Source organism: Vanessa cardui, chromosome Z (assembly GCF_905220365.1).
Source record: "Vanessa cardui chromosome Z, ilVanCard2.1, whole genome shotgun sequence".
Lineage (NCBI taxonomy): Eukaryota > Metazoa > Arthropoda > Insecta > Lepidoptera > Nymphalidae > Vanessa > Vanessa cardui.
In genome coordinates, this window is record NC_061154.1 from 9434076 (window position 1) to 9455552 (window position 21477).

General features: G+C 30.0%; 1 protein-coding gene across 2 annotated transcripts in view; it reads right to left on the bottom strand.

Moving 5' to 3' along the window:
* The window catches only part of LOC124542989, a 49175-nt gene extending 30317 nt beyond the window's left edge, over positions 1-18858 (bottom strand). Inside the window, exon 1 of one of the 2 annotated variants that reach the window (XM_047120966.1) lies at positions 18734-18858. In XM_047120966.1, the coding sequence (XP_046976922.1) occupies positions 18734-18743 (10 nt within the window). In that variant the 5' untranslated portion in view covers positions 18744-18858. Of the gene's footprint in view, positions 1-12237; positions 12347-18733 lie in introns of those variants that run through there. The other variant, XM_047120964.1, reaches the window with a different exon arrangement.
* Between the last annotated feature and the right edge of the window lie 2619 nt (positions 18859-21477).

A 21477-nucleotide genomic window follows, 5' to 3' on the forward strand; every position in this document is an offset into this window, starting at 1 on the left:
AAACCACAAGATCATGGTTATATAAATAGATCCGGCAGATCGTTATCTACTGTCATGGATAATATGAATTAAATAATAATGCATTCGTGTTTGATTCAAGTGTTTGCATAGCGGGCGGATATTCCGAATGCTGAGGACAGTTTTTCGTTTGGTCTATTTTAGTTTTAAAGTATATTATTAATACTCATAATTTACATTTACAGTCAAGTTATAGAATACTAGTTTCCGCTCTTGAGGGTAAGGGGAGCGTGTAGGGAAGGCTGTTAGGTGGCTTTCAGGGTAATTCTCATTCATATTTATGGGGTTGTATGCCTCTAAAGGAAAAAAATAACTTTTTAAGTAGGAACGCATTAACTTATAAAAATCAAAGTAATACCTATATTATATAATATGCCGCGTAGAATTAAACCTACAAACATTTCACATAAATTCGCAAAGGTGAATTTGACAAGAAGCATCTTTAATAAAGAAAAAAAAAACACAAATTGTAAATTTCTTGCTCTATCAATATTTTAATATTATCTGTTGCTACGGAACCCTCAGTGCGTGAGTTCGACTCACTCTAGCCGTACTTTTTTTCGTACAATACTGTGATACGTAGTTATAGACAAATGAAGCTTATTGAATAAGTGAAAGTAAAAAATAAATTTTATTTCACAACAACTTTTGTTCTACTAGCCAGTTGATGTGAAAATACTTAGATCGTTACGAAAATCACATTAAAAAATCTTAAGTGCTTCGGTTACTGTCAAGGACTTAACTCCTTAATCTTTATACGCCGCTATGTGCGCACGCAAGTCAATGAGTGCCGAGCGGACACGATGTTATTCTAATTTAGTTCTACTTGCGTTTGTATGCGATTTAATTGAGACAGTGATATTATAATTGTTACTACAAACGCGTAGTTTATACTGATTCAGTAACTTATGTTACGTAGTTTTCCATTATGTTATTTATATATTATATATAATATACGTAAGTACTAAATAGGTGTTATATTATATATATAATAAATGCATCGTTTAGGTAAAAGTTTTATGTTCATAGATTTAGTATTTTTTTATAGTTATAGTTCCCGTAAGAGAACTCTTTAATTTAGATAATATAATATATATATACAGCGAACTTATGCAACCAGATTATGCATTTTTATTTAGATGAATGCAGCTTGTCAAATTTTGTGTAGTCATGATGACAGAAACGATGAAGGAAAACATACATCGCTAGGAAACCTGCATGTGTCTAATTTCATTGAAATTCTGCCACATGTGCATTCCACCAACCCGCATTGGAACGGCATGGTGGAATATGTTCCAAGGCCTCTCCTTAATTGGAGAGGAGGCCATTAGCCCAGCAGTGGGAAATTTACAGGCTGTTACTTTACTTACTTACTTTTATGACGACAGATACTCGGGTGAATTTTATAGAAAGACTTTTCTCGAATTTTACAATAGTTCCTGCAAATTCGAATTTGAATAGCTTAGCTATTTAAGCTTGATGGCTTCAAAGCTAATTTTAAAATTGAACGCTTTAAAGGTTTAATACTACTTTAGTTTTCGTGTACTTTTTAATTATCATATTTTTTTCGAAAGCATAATTTTATAATATCGTAATATATATACATACATATACCTAAGTTTGTTTAATTTTTGTAACATAAAAGTATTTCGACATTTAGCTATCTCAAAAAGATTTCCAATCATAAAAAAAACTTGTTCTCATACTTAAAAAGTCAACGAACCTTATTGTTGGAAAACAATAAAAACGAAGTGAATGAGAATGAAGGAGACAATTATTGATTATCGAATTAATTTGACGATGATATGATCTCGTCTTCTTTACTGGGGAGTACGGTTCATGATATACGGAGTTTTATAAAAAATCTCTATTCTATTCGATATATATACTTATTATTTCGCTGATGAAGTATATATATATATATATATATATGTTTTTACAATACATATAAATACACAATGTTTGAAATAACACAATCGAAGGTTACGTTACGTTCCAATTATTAATTGAGTATATTATAGTAATAAATCAACTATTTTTATATATGAAATTGATTGCTCACAATATTACCAATAATTACTCCGATTTCGTTTATGAGTTTATATGTTTGTATAATGCGGATAAAGGCGTACTCTGCTCTTATTCCACCACATTCCTCCTTCATGGGTTGTGATTATCTTGTTGGAAGAAAACTCAGTAGAGCTTGACCGGATTTCAACGTGCTATTTTCAATAGGATATTTGACTGGTTTTTAAAATCCATTTTATATTATTTAGTAGAGGTTAAGAAACCCAGTAAAAGTTGTTTTTTTTTTTATTTCTAGTACATATTTGCCGAAAAACATCATATTAAAAATTCCATATTTAAATAACGCTCGAAAACGCTACTTGGACAATATGGCGCTGCAATGGGGTCGTATTTTAATCTGTGGTACATATTGTAGAAAAGCAAGGTTTACAAGAAAGTGAATTCATCCTAAGCCCGGCCAATCAGAATCGTTTTATGTCAATTGACAAAAGTTTGAAAAAATGCATTTTTATTTATTGATTTTTGAATAAATGAAGTATTATTTTCAAGTTTCTTTAGTAGATAACCATTTTAAACACATAATATACAATATAAGTCAAATAGCCTATTAAGATTCATTTGTATAGTATAATATAATATAGGTAATATTAACACTTTGTCACTTTGGCTACTCGTAATCGTCTTTATAAAGACGTCAATAAATGATTTCTTAAAAAATACACCTTGATGATAAATATCTATCAAAAGAAGAATATATTATATTTTGTAATAAATAGTTTCATATCTAAAAAATATTTTCGCATAATATTATTATACAATATAACTGAAACAATAGATTGTTTTAGATATATTGTTTGACAAGACAGTGTATCGTAAGGATTTATGATTATATTCCAATATTGCATAATCGGAATCATTGTGCAGTGCAATAAGTAAAATATTTTCAAACAAAGCCGTAACAATCTTTGTTAAATATTTATGCAACGATAATTATTATAGTTATTATTTAGTGTTGAATTCTTATTGGAATATTACATTGTAACAAGATTTGTTTTTTTATAGACAACATATATCAAATTACCTTTTTTTTATTTTCACAGAGAAGGTATACGGAAAAATTATCTCAATCATAAGCATTACGATATTAAAGGTGTGCGGGAGGAATACCTTATAAAATGTCTAATGAAACAAAAATTACTTCAGTAAATTTCTGTAAGGATTTACTTTGTGTATCACTCGTAATGCGTTGACAATTTACTTACGATAATAAGATATTTTGATACGTGTGAACCAACAAATTCTTTATATAGTACAAACGATTATTCAATGTTTCTAAATAAATGTGAAATTAAGGAAGGGATAGATTAGAGAGGTCTTGCAATGTTTATTTATATACCTACATATATAATAACATTTAACACTAATAAACGTAATATATTTGAATTGGTGACAACTTGTGCTTGATTTATTTAAATTTTAAGTGATTGATATTTGACCTTGAGAATTGAATTCTGAATATTTTACTCTGTTTTGTTTTAACATGGAGCTGAGATAGCCCAGTGGTAAGAACGCGTGCATGTTACTATGCTATGCTATGTGTTTTTTTTTAAATATTTTTCAATTGTCACACCGTTTTAATCGTTATATCAATACTCACGAACTGTAAAAATAGTTTTGTAATTACTATTATTCAGTCACACTATATATTCATACGTCGAAATTTACATATATTGAAATAACAAAAAGGGCACAGCATTTGAAAAATATGAAAAAAACATAGCGACTATTGCAGGGGCAACGACGATATGTAAGTACATGTCCATAGCTATTTCATCGTCACATACTATATCAAGAGATAAAAAATGATTTGTTATAATTGTTTTGAATTTCGGATTACGATAACATACATTTTATTTTTCTTTTACAATATAAGATTTTGTTACAACAAAATGAAAAACATCATCAGAATAACATCTTTAGTTGAATACACGAAGACAAAACAGAAACCTCATTCTCCTTTTATTTTATCTTGGCAATCTTTTTTTTATTTGAAAGCTGTTCAAGTGTTATCAATAAAGAATAAAATAAAATATCTCTAAAAATTTCTGTTTTCTTAATTTTTTTTTGTATAATAACCATTATATTTTATTATATCAGCATTTATTTTCCAACTATCGTCACCTTGGAAACTATAAATCATGCCCCGTATTCCTATAGGTATCAGGGGTATTAAAATACGGGTTTAGAGGCGAATGAGCAATGTCTCATTTCACCGCAAAAAAAAACCAAATACAACAATATTAAAAACAATCTTTTACTGGAGAATATTCCGCCTCTTTGTTCAAGCCTATCACACTGAACTTACTACAATATAAAGTACTTATCTATCTATATTTAATGTATGCTTATCAGTACGAAATCCTTATTAAAGAAATACATATTTAAATTACGTTTCATACGGTAAGCGTAATAATCACCATCTACAGTTCTTTATTAAAGTTTGATAAATGTTTTCGTTTCAACCATTAATCTTTATTAGAAAAAACAGATTAATACATCCAGTTAGTTCTCCGAATTTCATCCAAAACTAAGGGCATTTTTAATTCCCTCGTTTTGCCTCATCCATGCGGCGTCAATAAACGTTTAATGGTATTGTTTTAAGGAGTAAAACGAATTCCGTTATATAGCATAAAAGTTAGTCTATTCGAGTTCGGAGTTTTATACCAGTTTTCAATTCAAATTGGATTTACCTCGCGTTACCGAACGTGACCAACAGCCCTTTTGAACTTCCCACTTATCACTCAAACGAAGATCGAGATGCCGTAAGAACTTTTTAAACAAATTATATCACTGCTCGAGTGGCGTCCGGGGTTGAAAGTAACTTTTTAATTTAGGGTATATCTTTGCGACATACCTGTTTTTTTGAGACTGTACATATACTCCGACATTTTTATAAAATAAATATGAGTTACCATATTAGATAAAAAAAATTGTCATGTTATATAACTTACTGCACTTGAATGTTCTATATATTAAGATAATTGTATTGTGTTCATTAATATGTTTGTATTTAGCTAAATGAAATGAATTCGCTGTAATAAAAATTGTTCAAGAAATCAATACAAAGATAATACTTGACTTGGAAATAAATAATTCAAATGTGAGTGAAATGAGATTTATGACAACAAAAGCGGTTAGTCTTGATCCGCCTTATGGATAAACGACATACAATCCGCGTTAATAGCTTTTTATATTCTCTTAAATATTTAAATTTAAAAGATAATCTACGCTGAGATTATTCTTACGCAAATTCTATATATTGTTTTTTTTTATGGATAAGCGGACTGACAAATGTAACTGAGCAACTAATGAACCAAATTTTTGAAACTAGGATGTTACGTTGTATACTAATAATACTAAGCATTGATGTTTTGCGGCAAAATATATTATGTGTGGGTATGTGTGATGTGTGACCCACACAACCTTGAAGATCCACATAGATACCACTATCTAGATACAATTTTCTAATACTAAATAAACAGTGGTAAGCCGTACTGAGTTGTACTACAGGATGTATCAATAAGTATCAGCCCAATTAAACTACAACTGGTGGACCGGAGGTAACCTTTTTTGTTTAATAGATGATGTGTGAACGCGATGAGCAAAAAACTCATTCAAACTTCTAACAGACGCTTTTTTTGTCCTGATCGCAACACGAGATGACTTATCAAATTAAATCAAGCGCCGTCGGCGGTACATTTCCCACTGCTGAGATAAGGCCTCATCTTCCATTAAGGATAGGGTTTGGAACATATTCCACCACGCTGTTCCAATGCGGGTTGGTGGAATGCACATGTGGCAGAATTTAGATGAAATTAGACACATGCAGGTTTCCTCACGATGTTTTTCTTCACCACCGAGCACGAGATGAATTATAAACACAAATTAAGTACATATATATATAGTGGTGCTTGCCTGGGTTTGAAGCCGCAATCATCGGTTAAGATGCACGCGGTCTAACCACTGGGCCATCTCAGCTCTTAGTAACAAATAAAAACAACTAATTACATTGTTATAGTATCATACTTTGAACACTTAAACTTTAGTATTTTATACATGTACGCTCAAGGAAAAGTTGATGTATTGAACTCACGACTTTTCTAAGAAGTTCGTATGATAGCGATGGACTTTAATATAAGTTCCTATTGAAAAATACAAACTTCCAATAAATAACACCAGCATCCGTGACGGAGGATGTTTATTTTTCCAGTTACTGTCTCTCGGTAATGGCGACTTAGACTTGTGTAACTTGGAAACTGATTATTTTATTATTTACATCTTGACACACAATGACCTTTATTATTTACTAAACGAAAACCCGACTTTGCCCGGGTAAAATAACTAAAATATAGAACTCAACAAAAACGGATTATCGTTTATTTTTCACATAGCACATAAACTTTTTTAAAGCGTAGTTCTCAGCAAACATCAACGACGAGAAAATGGTCTAGCTTGAAGTACGAGCATATGGGCCACCTGATATAAGTGGTCACCATTACCCATAGACAATGACGCTGTAAGAAATATTAAGTATTCCTTAAATCGTCAATGCGCCACCAACCTTGGGAAGATATTATGTCCCTGGTGCCTGTAGTTACACTGGCTCACTCACCCTTCAAACCGGAACACAAAAATACCGAGTAGTGTTGTTTGGCGGTAGAATAATTGATGAGTGGGTGGCACCTACCCAGACGGGCTTGCACAAAGCCGGTGGGGCTTTGTGCAAGTAAAAAACATAGCCGCCCGAACAGGGACAGGTATTGATAGTATTTAATAAGAGGTTTTTGTTATTATTACTGTTTAATCTAGGATTATTCCAAGAGTAGAGGCATTCCCAATAAGTATTGACGGAACAGGCATATCCTTTTTGAATGCTGTTTAAAACGCCGAGACAATGATGATGGTGCAAAATAAAAAATGCTATTGGATTTTTTGCTTAATGACGTCACGTCATAGATTACGATATAGGGCCGTTTTGAAAATGATACAAAGACGAGTCTATGCAGTGGTGACATATTGTTCGAAATTCATCATTCTGTGTCAATAAAAGTTATATGTGCATGTTTTCTTCAAAAAAAACATATAAGCGACGATAATCTGTATGCAATTATCGGTTAAGATGTATAGATGCTTTAAAGTTTTTTTTTTAATTGCTGTCAGAAACCATTTTAAATTCAACATTGTGTCTTATGAAGGATTAGAAATATCCGTAAGTATATCCTTCGAAAGGTATAGATTATCATTTTCAACCGACTTCAAAAAGGAGGTTATCAATTCGTCTGTATATTTTTTAATGTTTGTTACCTCATAACTTTTTATTGGGTGGACCGATTTTGATATTTTTTTTTTGTTTGAAAGGTAGTGCTTCCCGTGGGGTCCCATTTTAATTTTATTTTTTTCCGATGATGGTATCCGTATGAAAACGAGATAAGTCTTAAATTTGCATTATGTATGTGCGCGACAAATAGGTGAATAACTCAAAATTGGTTGGCTCAATTTTGATGATTTTTTTTTATTATAAAGGATATACTTTAAGGCTAGTTTGGTGAAAGTTTGATAAGGTTCTCAGCATAGGATCCATGACAAATTAAGGGAACGGGAGGGATCGGAACAATTCTGAGGAGCACGTTAGCAATACTCGGTCGAATCTTTTATTTATGGGTTACTTGAATATTTGAATCACTTTCCAGAACGTGGTTATGTTCATGTAATTGTCATAATCGAATATATTAATCAGCTAGCGACCCGCCCCGACTTCTCACGGGAGCAATACTGCTACTAAATAAACTAAAGAATTTGTTTATTTACGACATCACATTGCAAACTTCTAAAATTGTCAGTGTTTCTTTACTATATTGTTCATTTATTATATACACAAACCTTTCCCTTGAATTACACTATCTATTAAAAAAAACTGCATCAAAATCCGTTGCGTATTTTTAAAGATATAGGGACAGAGAAAGCGACTTTGTTTCATACTATGTATTGACGGAACTCCTAAACGGCTTACAGTTAGGGTGCGATATGGGGCAGAATTTCTTACTGTCTTTAATCAAATTTTGTGTATATGATGTGATGTCATATGATGTACGACATAGCATACGAATAGCTCTTTTGCAAAGTTTTTTTACTGAGGTCGTTAAATACGCAATTATTTTTATTAATTTTTAGTGCATTTTTATTTGTTTTAAAATAGTGTTTTGTTTGAAGTCGGTTTTTCTTTTTGTTAAAATTTTATTTATCATATAACTCTATAGGCGTTCGTGAATTTATGTTCCATTAGTAATCCGATACGCCAACTTGAAACAAACATGGTGGTCACAAATACAGTCCTTGATACGTCATGTACATAGACAAGTTACTAGCACATTTATAACGAAACTAACGACAATCCATTTTATCACAAATTCTATCGAGCCTTGACTACAGTGCTCAATCACAATAGCCACACATGTGTCAATTTTCGTTCGTGAATTGGCGAAAAAAAATATACATTAACTGGCAACAAACCCCGGCTTTGAACGGGTACACTATAACAATAAACAAAATAATATTATATCAATATAACCTTTAGCACCCAGAAATAATGACGGTTTTTACCAGTCAAATAATTTTAAGTATTGGATCATAAGTTTAGTAGATCAACGTATTTATAATATATAATTAGTATAGATAAACAAATATATACAGGAATCGTCTTCATTGGAGTGTTTGTTTCTAGTATCAAAATAACCGCATTAACTAAATGTCAATATTTTTTGTCTGTCTATCTTTGTGTTCCGGCTAATCTCTGGCTGGACCGATATTGACGGGTCTTTCACTGGTAGCATTATGTAATAAGGAGTAACTTAGGCTACAATAATAATTTCTTCTTACATACAAATGTCACGGGCACAGCTAGTATATGTCAAATTAGTATTACTATTACTTTCATATATTTGATAAAATGGCGCAGCAATTATTATTTAATTTAATAATTTTATTTCACTTTAATAGAATATTTAATTCTAGAGGCACGCATGAAAAGATAACGAATTGCCAGAACGGTTTTAAAATGTTATTACTATTTGATTTACGATTACGATTTGGTTCTAAATGAAAATTTATGTTTATATATCATATCGATCATGATCGAATTATTTAGTCATAATGATTTAAAGTATAAGTGACTGGCAGTTTACAGAGCGTAACATTTAATTCAATTCTTATTAATGTTCCACATTTGACTAGCATTCCTGTTATTAGTATAACAATATATATATTATTATTAATTTAAATAATTGTATTAACTAACATGACTGTATTTTTTAAATGTTGAAAAAGAGTAACTACTGAGTTTCTTGCCGGTTCTTCTCGGTAGAATATACTTTCCGAACCGGTAGTAGCTTCACTTAATTGTTAAATGACGATTCAAACGTGCTTGTAAAAGTCCACTTGCATAAAGTTTATTTCGATTTAGATTTTTGATTTTGACACAGATCTGACATGACATCCCTATCCCTATATTTTTTCGGGTCTCACTCACTCACAAGTAGCATTATTTCCAATCATATCGTCTTTCAAACAATCCATCCATAGTTTCTTTGGTCGATAAATTATGAATAATGAAAAAACTATACCCCAACTACTAAAGTATCGTTAATCTCAAAATACTAATACTTAAAGTCAATAGCAATTATGTAAGTAATGTCTCACTGAAATGCAAGGAATTGGAGAAAATATGTTGGTATTTTAATACGAGCCGATAAATTGCTGGAATCCAGATCTCTACAAAGTAACCGTTGTAATTTCTATTTGTTGGCTTTTTTTTTAAGCCGATTATAGATTCGGCGACGCTACATTAGCGATGAAACGCAACGGTACACCTGCTTCATTGTACAAAGTCTAAAATTATACTAACAAGCGTAAGGAAAAATTCAGGAACATTTAGATTTTCAAAAGCAATTACACCAATTACGGCGTGAACACTCAGAGGATATGGGTAAAGATGAAAATCTTTTCGTATTTAATATTTCTTAAGAATCGCTCGCACTTAAAAGATTAATTTGAATTTTCAAAGGATTCCATGAATAAATGTGTTTCGTATGACTCGTAATTTATATTATACGAGTATATGAATAAAATTTTACGCATTCGCTTTCATTCATAAATTAATTTTAATCATAGACTTGTCAACGGTCCTGTCTTTCCATGCGTAAAATTATTAAATTTTATTTAAAGCATGTTGGCAGTTAAAGAGGGAAAATTACTGGGCATAAGTATCTTAATCTCATTTAAGGAAGGGCTTCGGGCTCTAATGCGGATAGGTAGATAAAGATGTGTGATAATTTCATCCTTATGATGTAGAGTTCATCACCATCAGACACAAATTCGCGGTCTTTGTATTCGTAAATATTGACTTTTCTAAGGAACATATGTAGGTTCTGCTATAGTAAAACGAACGTTCGTATAATTATTATTATTTTACTTAATTTTTTATCGCGATCGTGGAAAAATCAAACAAACAATCTTCCAATCTATATAACTAGTAATAACATGTGTCTACTTTGTATTCACGTATATGATTAGCATTTTTCAATTACTTAGCAATATCTTACACGTGTACGTGCCGTCGACGTTTCTTTTTACGTATTCCGTTTGTAGGGTTACTAACCGTACGAAGTCTATTAGTTTCAGATTTTTCTCCCTTTTTGCCGTCGCATACTTTCCGACCTCATTTCTTTTCAACTCGTAATGTTATTAATTTGATATTACTAATTACAAAAATTACATACTTTGCCAATATTTTTATACATACATGCTATCCCGATTTCATACGAGTGAAATAATAAATCTGAATGAAAACTTCTTGAACGTACCGGGTCCAACCTTAGCTAGCCAGTTAAAAAAAAAAAACATTTAAATCGGTCGAGCTATTTAAAAGGAATTAAGTGACACACACATACAAAATATCGTAGGTAATAGCAGTATATACGTTGTATAACAAGTCGTGTATTCGATAAAGGAAATACTGGGAAATAAATCATTGAAAAATAATCATTCCAAGTTCGAGTTAATTTCCAATCATTAAAATCCATCAGCGACTAGTATTTTAAAACTCGTTTATTTCTAAATGACGTGTTTATTTTTTAGGCCGTTTAAAAAAATCGTTATTCCACTAAAATCAACGACAAAAAAAATTCATTGCCATTACGATTAACATAATTAAAATATACGGTTTAAATTATTCTAAAACTAGTTATTTAAAAAGATTCTTAGCTTTACCAAATTATTTTACACTAAATTTTAGGCAGAGATTATTTTTTTTAATATCTTTAATATATTTACGTACGAATATACGAAGTTGTCACTCAATATAAGAACATGAAATATTAAATCTGGTATTAATTATTAAATATTAATTAATATAACTTTTTAATTTAATTTTCCTAGCTGGTAAAACGTTTTACGTGTATTTCTCACATAAAATTTGGTACCTATATGTAGAGATATCCTGTTTTCTAATCGCTGAAATACCCACTAAAAAACTAACGGTCCCCCTTCAGCGGGTTTCACGGGATCGCTTTCGCATTTTCCCCTACCAACGTTCTGTATAGTGGTTTAACCCTTGAACATTTTTGCTGGTAACACGAATGCGAATGTATATGTAATACTAGCGAACGAAAAGACTATAATATGATATAAATGACTTATATGGCTTTAATGACTTTGATATGTGACGAATATATCTATCGTTTAGATTGTATAATAGTTTAATTCACAATTCAGCAAGATTCATGGTAGATGAAAATTATGTTTTTATGTAATGTGGAAATTGGATATTTATAAATAAAACATATATAAATGATAATAAGTTTTTTTTTTTCAAATTATCTTCCATTCCAACTTTACAGCATCTACGTAATCAAATTACGTAAAGAAATCCTATTGAATATATAAATTAAATAATATTAAATGTAATTCCAAAACGTGTAATTTTTTAAAAATGGAAGTAAAATCCAATAAAATACGTCGTATACGTTTTTTAAATATAGAATCAGTCCTAATTCACGTTTACACTTAAGATAATAATTAGCAATAGATATCACAAAGATCGTTAAAAGACAATTATTAAAAAAAAAAAAAACTTACTTGATAATATCACTAACACAACACTCCATGTAAGGCAATTCATATTTCACTCACAGACTCAATAGTAAAATTAATATTTATTTGATATGGAAACGCTTTAGAGTACGACACATAAATGTCTTAAATAAGGAACAGTGAGTCTATAAGAAAGGCGCGAGGCGTGGACATCATCCGTAAAAAAAAATGTATATTACACAGCGTACAATGTAAGAGACGTCATCATAGTTTTACAGTGTTAACATGGATTGGATAACTATTATTTTCCTTTACAAGTTTAAGTAAGTAACGATTCTACACCGATTTTTCTTACTATTACATACAAAAAGTCTTTTTTTTAACGTAAATGTGAAAACAAATAGAGCGTTTTTTAAATAATTTAATAAAACCTTATTTTAAATGTTAGTTTTTATTATTACGATCCGAAACATTGCTTGATTATAAAAATATATTCAATATTTTTTGTTTTATCTGTATTGTTTTAAAGTCATATAAAAACCGTATGGAAAATATATAAATCTTAAATAGACGTATATAATTCATAGTTGGTATTAAATTATTTACACGATTTACGATATATACGACATGGAAAACATAATATAGTCAAATTTTAAATGTATGTACATAGATAATTAGAAATATCAGACAAAATTAAAGACATTTCGTTCCACAGTTCAGTTAGACATTTTGTAAATTATTGTATAGGACAATATTATCTATTACAGTTTAAGGTTTTTACACGTTATGTGTACGAACACCAGCGTAACGCTCAAGTCATACCGGTTTAAGGTAAATTCTGTTATGAGACCCAATTAGATAATTTGTATTATTCGTTTAAATAAAAGTTCTTTTAATGATGAAAAGAAAATTAATTATACATTCGATACGAGAGTCTAAGAAAGTGATAAAAACCTTCTTGTTTATGTGGCAGAAAGTGTGAATGTTGTTGCATACTACTCGTTGTTGATTTTTATTAAAAAATATATTTTATACGTGATTATCATAACCAAATAATTACTTCACACATGCGCGTTAGATTATTAAATATGTTTGTAGTAATTTAAGTACTTCCAAATTGTTTGAAATCATCATATTTAGATTTAATGTTATTTTTTTTTATTCAAAATGTCATGGCATTCATTTAATTATTTTATATGTAATGGCGACCATTACCGCCCCAAGGGTCATGCGGGGTCGGTAATAATAGTTCGCATATTACGTTTTGTTTTTTTCTCTCCTACCCTTCAGTATGATAATGAAACAAATATATTAAATCATCATAGCATAGTCTATAGTCGGTTATTGAAAATAAGGTAAGATATGACTACATTAATGTACTTAAAATTATATATTAATTATCTTTGCATTAACTATTGTTCCCGCGTATATGGAGTGCATGTATTGAGAGCTAAGCTCAAACACATAATTTTTTTCAATTCTATTTTCCGACCTAAAACTTAAGCGATATTTTATTCATAGAAGAATTATATGATATTTATTCTTGGGTTGCCAAAGGTAATAATTACTTTTTCATTTTATGTTGTACTTAAAATTTTTCCTTTTCTTTTCAATGCATAAAATTTTAAAGATCAATAAAATAAAATTGATATATCAAAAAATCATAAGTATCAGTAAAATCAAGTAAAAATTATTAAAAAAAAATAGTTCGAAAGGCTCAGTAATCACTTCATTAACCTTATTAATGATAATCGTTAGAAAAAATTTAATTCAGAAGGCCTACAGAAGGCCTAGCATTCTTATCGGTGTTAATGTCAAATGAATAGACACAAATAAGAGGACTGTGATAAGTATAACTAGGTCAAGTACGTTACAAATACATTGTTTTCTGTTCACTATCAACCCGCAGTTATGTCCGTGTCCTCCTGACAATCGTTATATAAATAATCACAATCTATGCCTAATAATAGTAAAATAGTTAATTCGAACAGACTATCAACTCACAGACATAATACAATAATATGATTAGTCTTGTAAGCAGAATTAGAACGGGTTGATTCCAAACTAATTTTTGGAAATTTATTTTTATAGGTAATGCTACAAATACGGAAAGGATATGATTTGATCTCATTATTAACTGAAAACTTCGTAGTATCGAAAATAATTAAATTAGACGTATTTATTGAAAACACATTAATATTTATACGTAGCAAGTTTTAAATAACTTTATAAAATTATAACAGTTATAAAGTAGCTCATGTTTTTTTTGTATTTTCAAGTATTTAAAAAAAAAAACAAAATAAATATTAGTATTCTTCGTATATTGAATGTATTACGAATGTTTATTTACTAATTACCTTACAAAAAATTAACTAGTCAAAATCTATTATTTATTTGTTCTATGAATAAGATATTAATATTTAATTGTTGCATAATCTTTTTTTATGATAGTAATGAGTTCGATAATTAACATAGTTTAGTTAGGTTATTTGTGTATTGTAAAAAAATATCCTATGCTTCTGACAGATAATATATGAAAAGTAAAAATTAGATATTTAGTTATATATCTTTTTGAAGGTGTTGGTTCTCTATTGTCGAATGTAGAAAGGTTTGGTAGCTAATTATTAAACTCATAATATAGTGCTAAATAATTGGTAGCATTAAAAACCAATTCCAATACAATGGCAGTTTTAAAATTTGCACGATTAAATACATTTATTGACTGTTCCAATCGAAAAAGGAATGGCGTTGAAAAAAGCCTAGATTTATGTTTGCCACGCGATTTGCTAATAGGATAGTTATTTTGTATGCCACTAGCTCATGTTTATTTATAATACAACACAATTTAACTTAAGCATTCCAATTTTACTTTCAAAGTTCCGATAACAACTTTAAAAACGTAATTTTTTCACATTTCCTTATTGAAAAACATGGATATCAAAAAATCCGATGTCAAATTTTGTTTTTGTGATTGGAATAGATTATATGTGAACTAATCGCTTTTTTCTAACATTCACACATACATCGACTCGGGCATATAAAATACAAAGAAAATTTACATATATGTCCATTTTTAAACCAAAAAATCATATTCGGTATTTAAAATAACCTTTTTGCGATAAATGTATTCCATTTTAAATTTTCTCTCCTCCCATTTTAAATCTCATGTATAAGGTATTAAAACCGCTGAATTTAATATTCAATCGCAATAAAGCTACGAGGCAATATATTGACGCTACAGTTACGAAACGAGAAACGAAAATTAAACAATATTAAAGTATAAAGATGTGATTAAGTTTATGAATAAATTATATTTGATTTAACTTTGATGTTGGGCGTGTTAAAAATTCGTCATATAAGCATCTACATATTATTCGGCATATATGTATATATTATTTGCTTGTATATTTGGAAACGAATTCCGAGCGTGGAACTTTTATGTTGTTACCGTTTTTTGTTCTAAATTCTAAGAAATATACATAACAGGCAACCCGTCTCGGCTTCACACGAGAGCAATGCTGATTCTAAATTAAATATAAAATTTCTTTTTAATTTGTAGGTGTACAATATTCTGTTCCTACATTATTTTGATATATCTATCTTGTAGCATTCAGCAAGGGTTTGCAACGTAAGTGCAAAAAGTATGTTTATTTACATGACATTAAAAACCGCTACAATGATCAGTTTTTTTCTGCTATATTGTGCATCAATTGTACATATAAAATTTCTTCTTGGAATCAATCAATCTATTGAAAAAAATTGCATTAAAATCCGTTGTGTAGTTTTAAAGATCTAAGCATATATAAGGTCAGAGAGCGGTAAGCAATTTTGTTTTACACTTTGTAATGGTATGACAATATTAGATTATTTATTACGGTTACACATTATATTTTAAAAGTAATTCTGGTAGTAGAGTTTTATGTAAGCCCATCTGGTACCATTTCTTCATCAAATCTTCTACAGCCAGTATGAATATTGTGTTACTGTTTGATTAATGAATGATTATAATAACAGACGTTTAGCATTTTCGATCCAAAAGTAAGAAGGTCATAAGAACGAACGATTAAAATGACTTACCAAAGTCTATAGGCAATGGTGATCACTAACTTTCATTTTGCCATTTACCAGTCCGCCTACTTATATACTTAATTTAAAAAAATACTTGTCATGTTGGTTTTACATTTAAGTAATTGTATTACTATGATCTTACTAAGCTTACTTTGTCCCTGTGTGTGTTTTTTTTCAATATTATTTAGAAGATTGATTTTTCTTATCAAGTGTAAAGTACAAATTTATTTAATTACTAATAAAGTTTTTAAACTTTTTTAAAATTAGCCCTAGAAAGACCACAGTGGCGTGCACTTGGAGAAGCCTATGTCCATCAGTGGACGGAAAAGGGCTGATTATGATGATGAAGATGGTGAATAAAATGTATCTACGTAGTAGTAGTATTTGAATATTAAATATTATTCAATTGACATGATTCTAAGTTAGAGTATAGTAAAATGTATTCGTACGTTGATGTTCACATTACCTAAAGTAGATTTAAAATATTTTCTACTGGATTCTATAAGTTTCATTACGGGGATCGCGTCTTTTCCTGCCCTTACTTTCATTTCATTTGCAGTCGTGCGGAACTCAATATATTTCTATCTCTACATTTCTCGTCTCACATTCTATAAAGAACATTCTGCTCGAAATATGCATCTATTTTTATTATGTATACGATAAGATGTATGTTTCTCATAATATTGTTATTTTATTACAAATTATTTTGTATATCAAATCGAGATATCATTACGTTCCAAGCTTAGAATAGTATTATATTTTAAACTAGTGACCCGCTCCGGCTTCGCACGGGTACAATGATATGGCATCATAGTGGAAACTTCTAAAATTATAAGTGTTTCTTTACTAAATTGTCCATGTATTATGTATAAAAACCTTCTTCTCGAATAACTTTATCTATTAAAAAAATGCATCAAAATACGTTGCGTAGTTTTAAATATTTAAATATACACAGGGATATAGAGACAGAGAAAGCGACTTTGTTTTATCCTATGTTGTTATATCACAACATATATTGAATATGCATATATTATTACATATTTCTACGATTTCAATATATCGTTTAAAAATATATACATACTATTTACATACATATGTTATTTTATGCGCAGAATACTTTGTTTCTTTGCTCTGTTTATTTTATTATATGATTTAAAAAATAAGTTAATCATTAAATTCATTGTTTAAATACCGCATATTTACAGAAATACATACGTTACATAACATACGCTAATAAAGATAATTATGGCAACACTTCATAATATTGCCTAATACGTACAACTTTACATACGAGTATGAATAATAAGCCTTTATACTTTTAATTGGATTTGCGAAAATCGGCTTATTTGGCTTTAGGTGCGTTATTTTTGTTAATTAAATTATGAAGAGAAAATGTACTCGTTTTTAGTGTTCAGAAAAAGTAATAACAAAACGTTTGTATATATAGAATTTGCCAACTATTTCAGTGTAAGTGCATCATGGAGGTACGATAGAGTATGAGCAAATGTCCTTGAAATTTTCCTGCACATTTTCAGCCAGTTTCGAATTTATCGCACAGGAAAGCCTCATACAAAAGCCAATGAAACTCTGCTTGCTATGAATCCACATGCACATTCCGTATTGCCGCCCGTAGCGCTTTGGTCGCCCGCTCTACGCTACTTTTTAAAGTGTAATATGGAGAGTTCGAATTTAAGAATTTCATTTAAAAAACTCTAAGCTAATTCTACATATTCTCTTTTCGAACACGGAAATTCTGAAGTCAATTTGCGTATAATAATATTTTTTTTATTTATTTAAATGCAAATTAATTAATTTCAAAAAAGATTAAAGACCTGACGACGGTGTGATACGACGAATAATGCCATTACTATAAGATAAAAATCAAATAAAGACTTTTTTATCGTACATATTTATTAAAGTACAATTATTTTTTTTAAAAAAAGAATATATTATATTTAATTAGACATCTTTATTATTCTCTGTACCCGATATGTTTTTTACTTCCAGTATTTTATTTAAAGCCTTATAAGCACGGAAGACTTCAGTGGTTAAAAAAATTGTATAATGGCTATATTATCTTAAGATACTTTTTATCATATTCAGGATTACAGTCTTATCCATACAGATTTAGATTAAAATCAGAAACTAAATATTTTTAATATTTTTATTAATTTAAATACATCATAACACGATACTCAGTGAAAAGGAAAAATCCAGTACATTATATAAAACGTAATAATTTTGTTTATTCCAAACCCATACGATATCTTGTTTGCAATTACTACAAATATATAAATTTCGCAAAGGCATGAATACGCTGTGGTTCAATCTAAAATAGAAAAAAGAACGCGTATTTGATAGTAAAATAAAAAATTAGAACTGTAATTACAATACGTTTAAAGATAACAAGAAAATTGGCAAATTAAAGCGCTCAGCAAGATATCTTATCATTATTATCTTATCCTGCACTTACCTTGCGCCATTTTTCAAGTAGACGTCCCAAACACCACAAGATGTGATAATGTACTGACTTTTCAACTAAAGGAAACCTTATGAACGCATGTAATTGTATTAACCGCATTATCTATTTTTACAACTCTGCAACATTTTATTTACACGTCAAATATTGCTTTCTGTGCCTTTATAAACCTTATGACAAGAATTAAAAGCGACCAGTTTCGTTTTTACGTTTGTAATTTCTAATTATTTACAAATAAGCATATTTTATTGTGTTTAAAAATATTGATAGGTATTCGAGTTGTATTGTAAATTAGAATACATATATATCGCAAGAGAATGTGTGTATTTTTATTGACGTTATTTTTGATTTTAATTGAATATAACAGTATACACATTTTAAGGGTAACCTTCGCCGATAGACGCCAGCACTGGTAGATATATAAATACTTACTACCGTCAATGCGTTACAAAACATGATTTCTTAGATCGACAATTCACTGGTTATAATGCTCAATTTTTTCCAACAGAATAATTATTAAAATAATTGTATTGCATTTTTGTTCGTCAATTGTTTTCATCGGTTTTATGCCGATCTTTTTAATCGAAGTCGGGATGATTAGCTAGTACAGAACATAAATTGGATAAATTAAATACTGAAACCCCCACTCCCTATTAATGTGGCGTAATTTTTAATGGCGAGCGTTTGTGTGATATGCGTATTTCGGAAACCCCTTATGTGTTAGATAGAAGCGCCTCTGGAATTGTAAGTTTTCTTTTCTAATATTTAAAATGTTCTATTTAAGTACTCCATTTAATAGTGTGGTGTTCAAGATTACCTTCTTTTATAAATGAAATATCTCAATAAAAAATGCGTTTATAACTTTCTATAAACAAATTATAAGAACTCTTTAAAATCGTGATAGTGTAAGTTAAGGTCTAATTTAGTAGCCGTTTTTCACTATCGATGTATTGAAGATGGTATTAAATTATTCAATTGACGTTCGAATTACATATACTTGGAAAGTTCCAAATCGATGCGACCATTATAAGTAGGTCTAGGTCAATCGATTTCTTAGATTTGTTAACATACTGAGTGTTAGCGTTTAAAAATGACATCGAAATCATTCTAAGTAATATGATAAATGAGAAAGTGAATTTGCTTATCAGTTTGAGTGTTTTTTATTCAAGTTTTAACTTCTTAATCGAATATCACGATATTTAGTAGACCAGTTATTCAGGATACGTAATGTATCTCCTGCTTCACGGGGGTTAATCCGGGTGGCAGGAGCTACTGTTAATAGCACTATTATAATAATATGAATTCGTTTAATGATAATCTTGCGGTCGCCACTGTTCGGGGCAGTAAACTTGCAAGCAAGGTGTTGCAGATGTCCATATGCAGTTATAGTCACTTTCCATCAGAAGAGCCTTCTGCTCTTTAGCCTCTTCTAAAGCCTCAGTCGCCTTTGACAACAACAAAAAATTTCTTAACTTTTTTATGTAACAAGACATTTATTTCATTTATTAGTTTTTTCTTTATTTATAATTAAAGTTAACTAAAGATAATTTTTTTTAAGAGCTGAGATGGTCCAGTTCTTAGAACGCGTGCATCTTAACAGATGATTGTGGGTTCAAACCCAGGCAAGCACCACTATATATATGTGCTTAATTGTGTTTATAATTCATCTCGTGCTCGACGGTGTAAGAAAACATCGAGAGGAAACCTGCATGAGTCTAATTTCATCGGAATTCTGCCACATGTGCATTCCATCAACATTGGAACAGCCTGGTGGAATATGTTCCAAACCCTCTCCTTAATCGAAAAGGAGGCCTTATCTCAGCAGTGAGACATTTACAGGCTCTTACTTTACTTTTTAGATAATTTTCAATATCAATAAATGGTACAAAATAAAAGTCATACCTATTTCGCCTTTCGACAAGTACATCCCTACTTATAAACTTTTCAACAGATTTTAACACTGTATTCACTTATCAAATTAGTATTAAACAAGAAAGATTTGTTTTATAATTTGTAAATATTAAATATTTTACTGACAGTTTTCGTAAATTTACATGACTAATATTAGCACCTTAGAGAATATATGAAAACATTGTCCCAGAAAATTGTAGTTTTTAAAAGGGCCTATAATAGCACGTACATATTTAAAGTATAGTCATATTAACTATTTTTATCCATTACATATTAGTATAAAACATTATTGTAGTATCGGTTATTTGCGAGGCCGTTCTCATCAATTCATTCTTAATACTAATTCAGAGAAATGGCTATTTGGGTCCTTGGGTATTTAATACAGATAAAATTCCCCTTTTAAGCTGTATGAAATACTCATATAATATCGTTAATAAATGTTATAATATGAACGAAAATACCTACTTGACGTTTTTTTCATTAATAAGTTTCACGTATACGAAGCTGAGGCGGTTTGTATTTATTTATTTTTTATGGTAAAGGTTGGCGGACAAGCATATGGGCCACCTGATGGTAAGTGGTCACCATTACCCATAGACAATGAAGCTGTAAGAAATATCAACGATTCCTTAAATCGTCACTGCGCCACTAACCTTGGGAACTAAGATATTATGTCCCTTGTGCCTGTAGTAACACTGGCCCACTCACCCTCCAAACCTGAAGGGTGAGTGGGCCAATACTAAGTACTGTTGTTTGGCGGTAGAATAACTGATGAGTGGCATGTACTTGAATTTTCGAAAAAATATTATTATTTGTTAAATTTACAA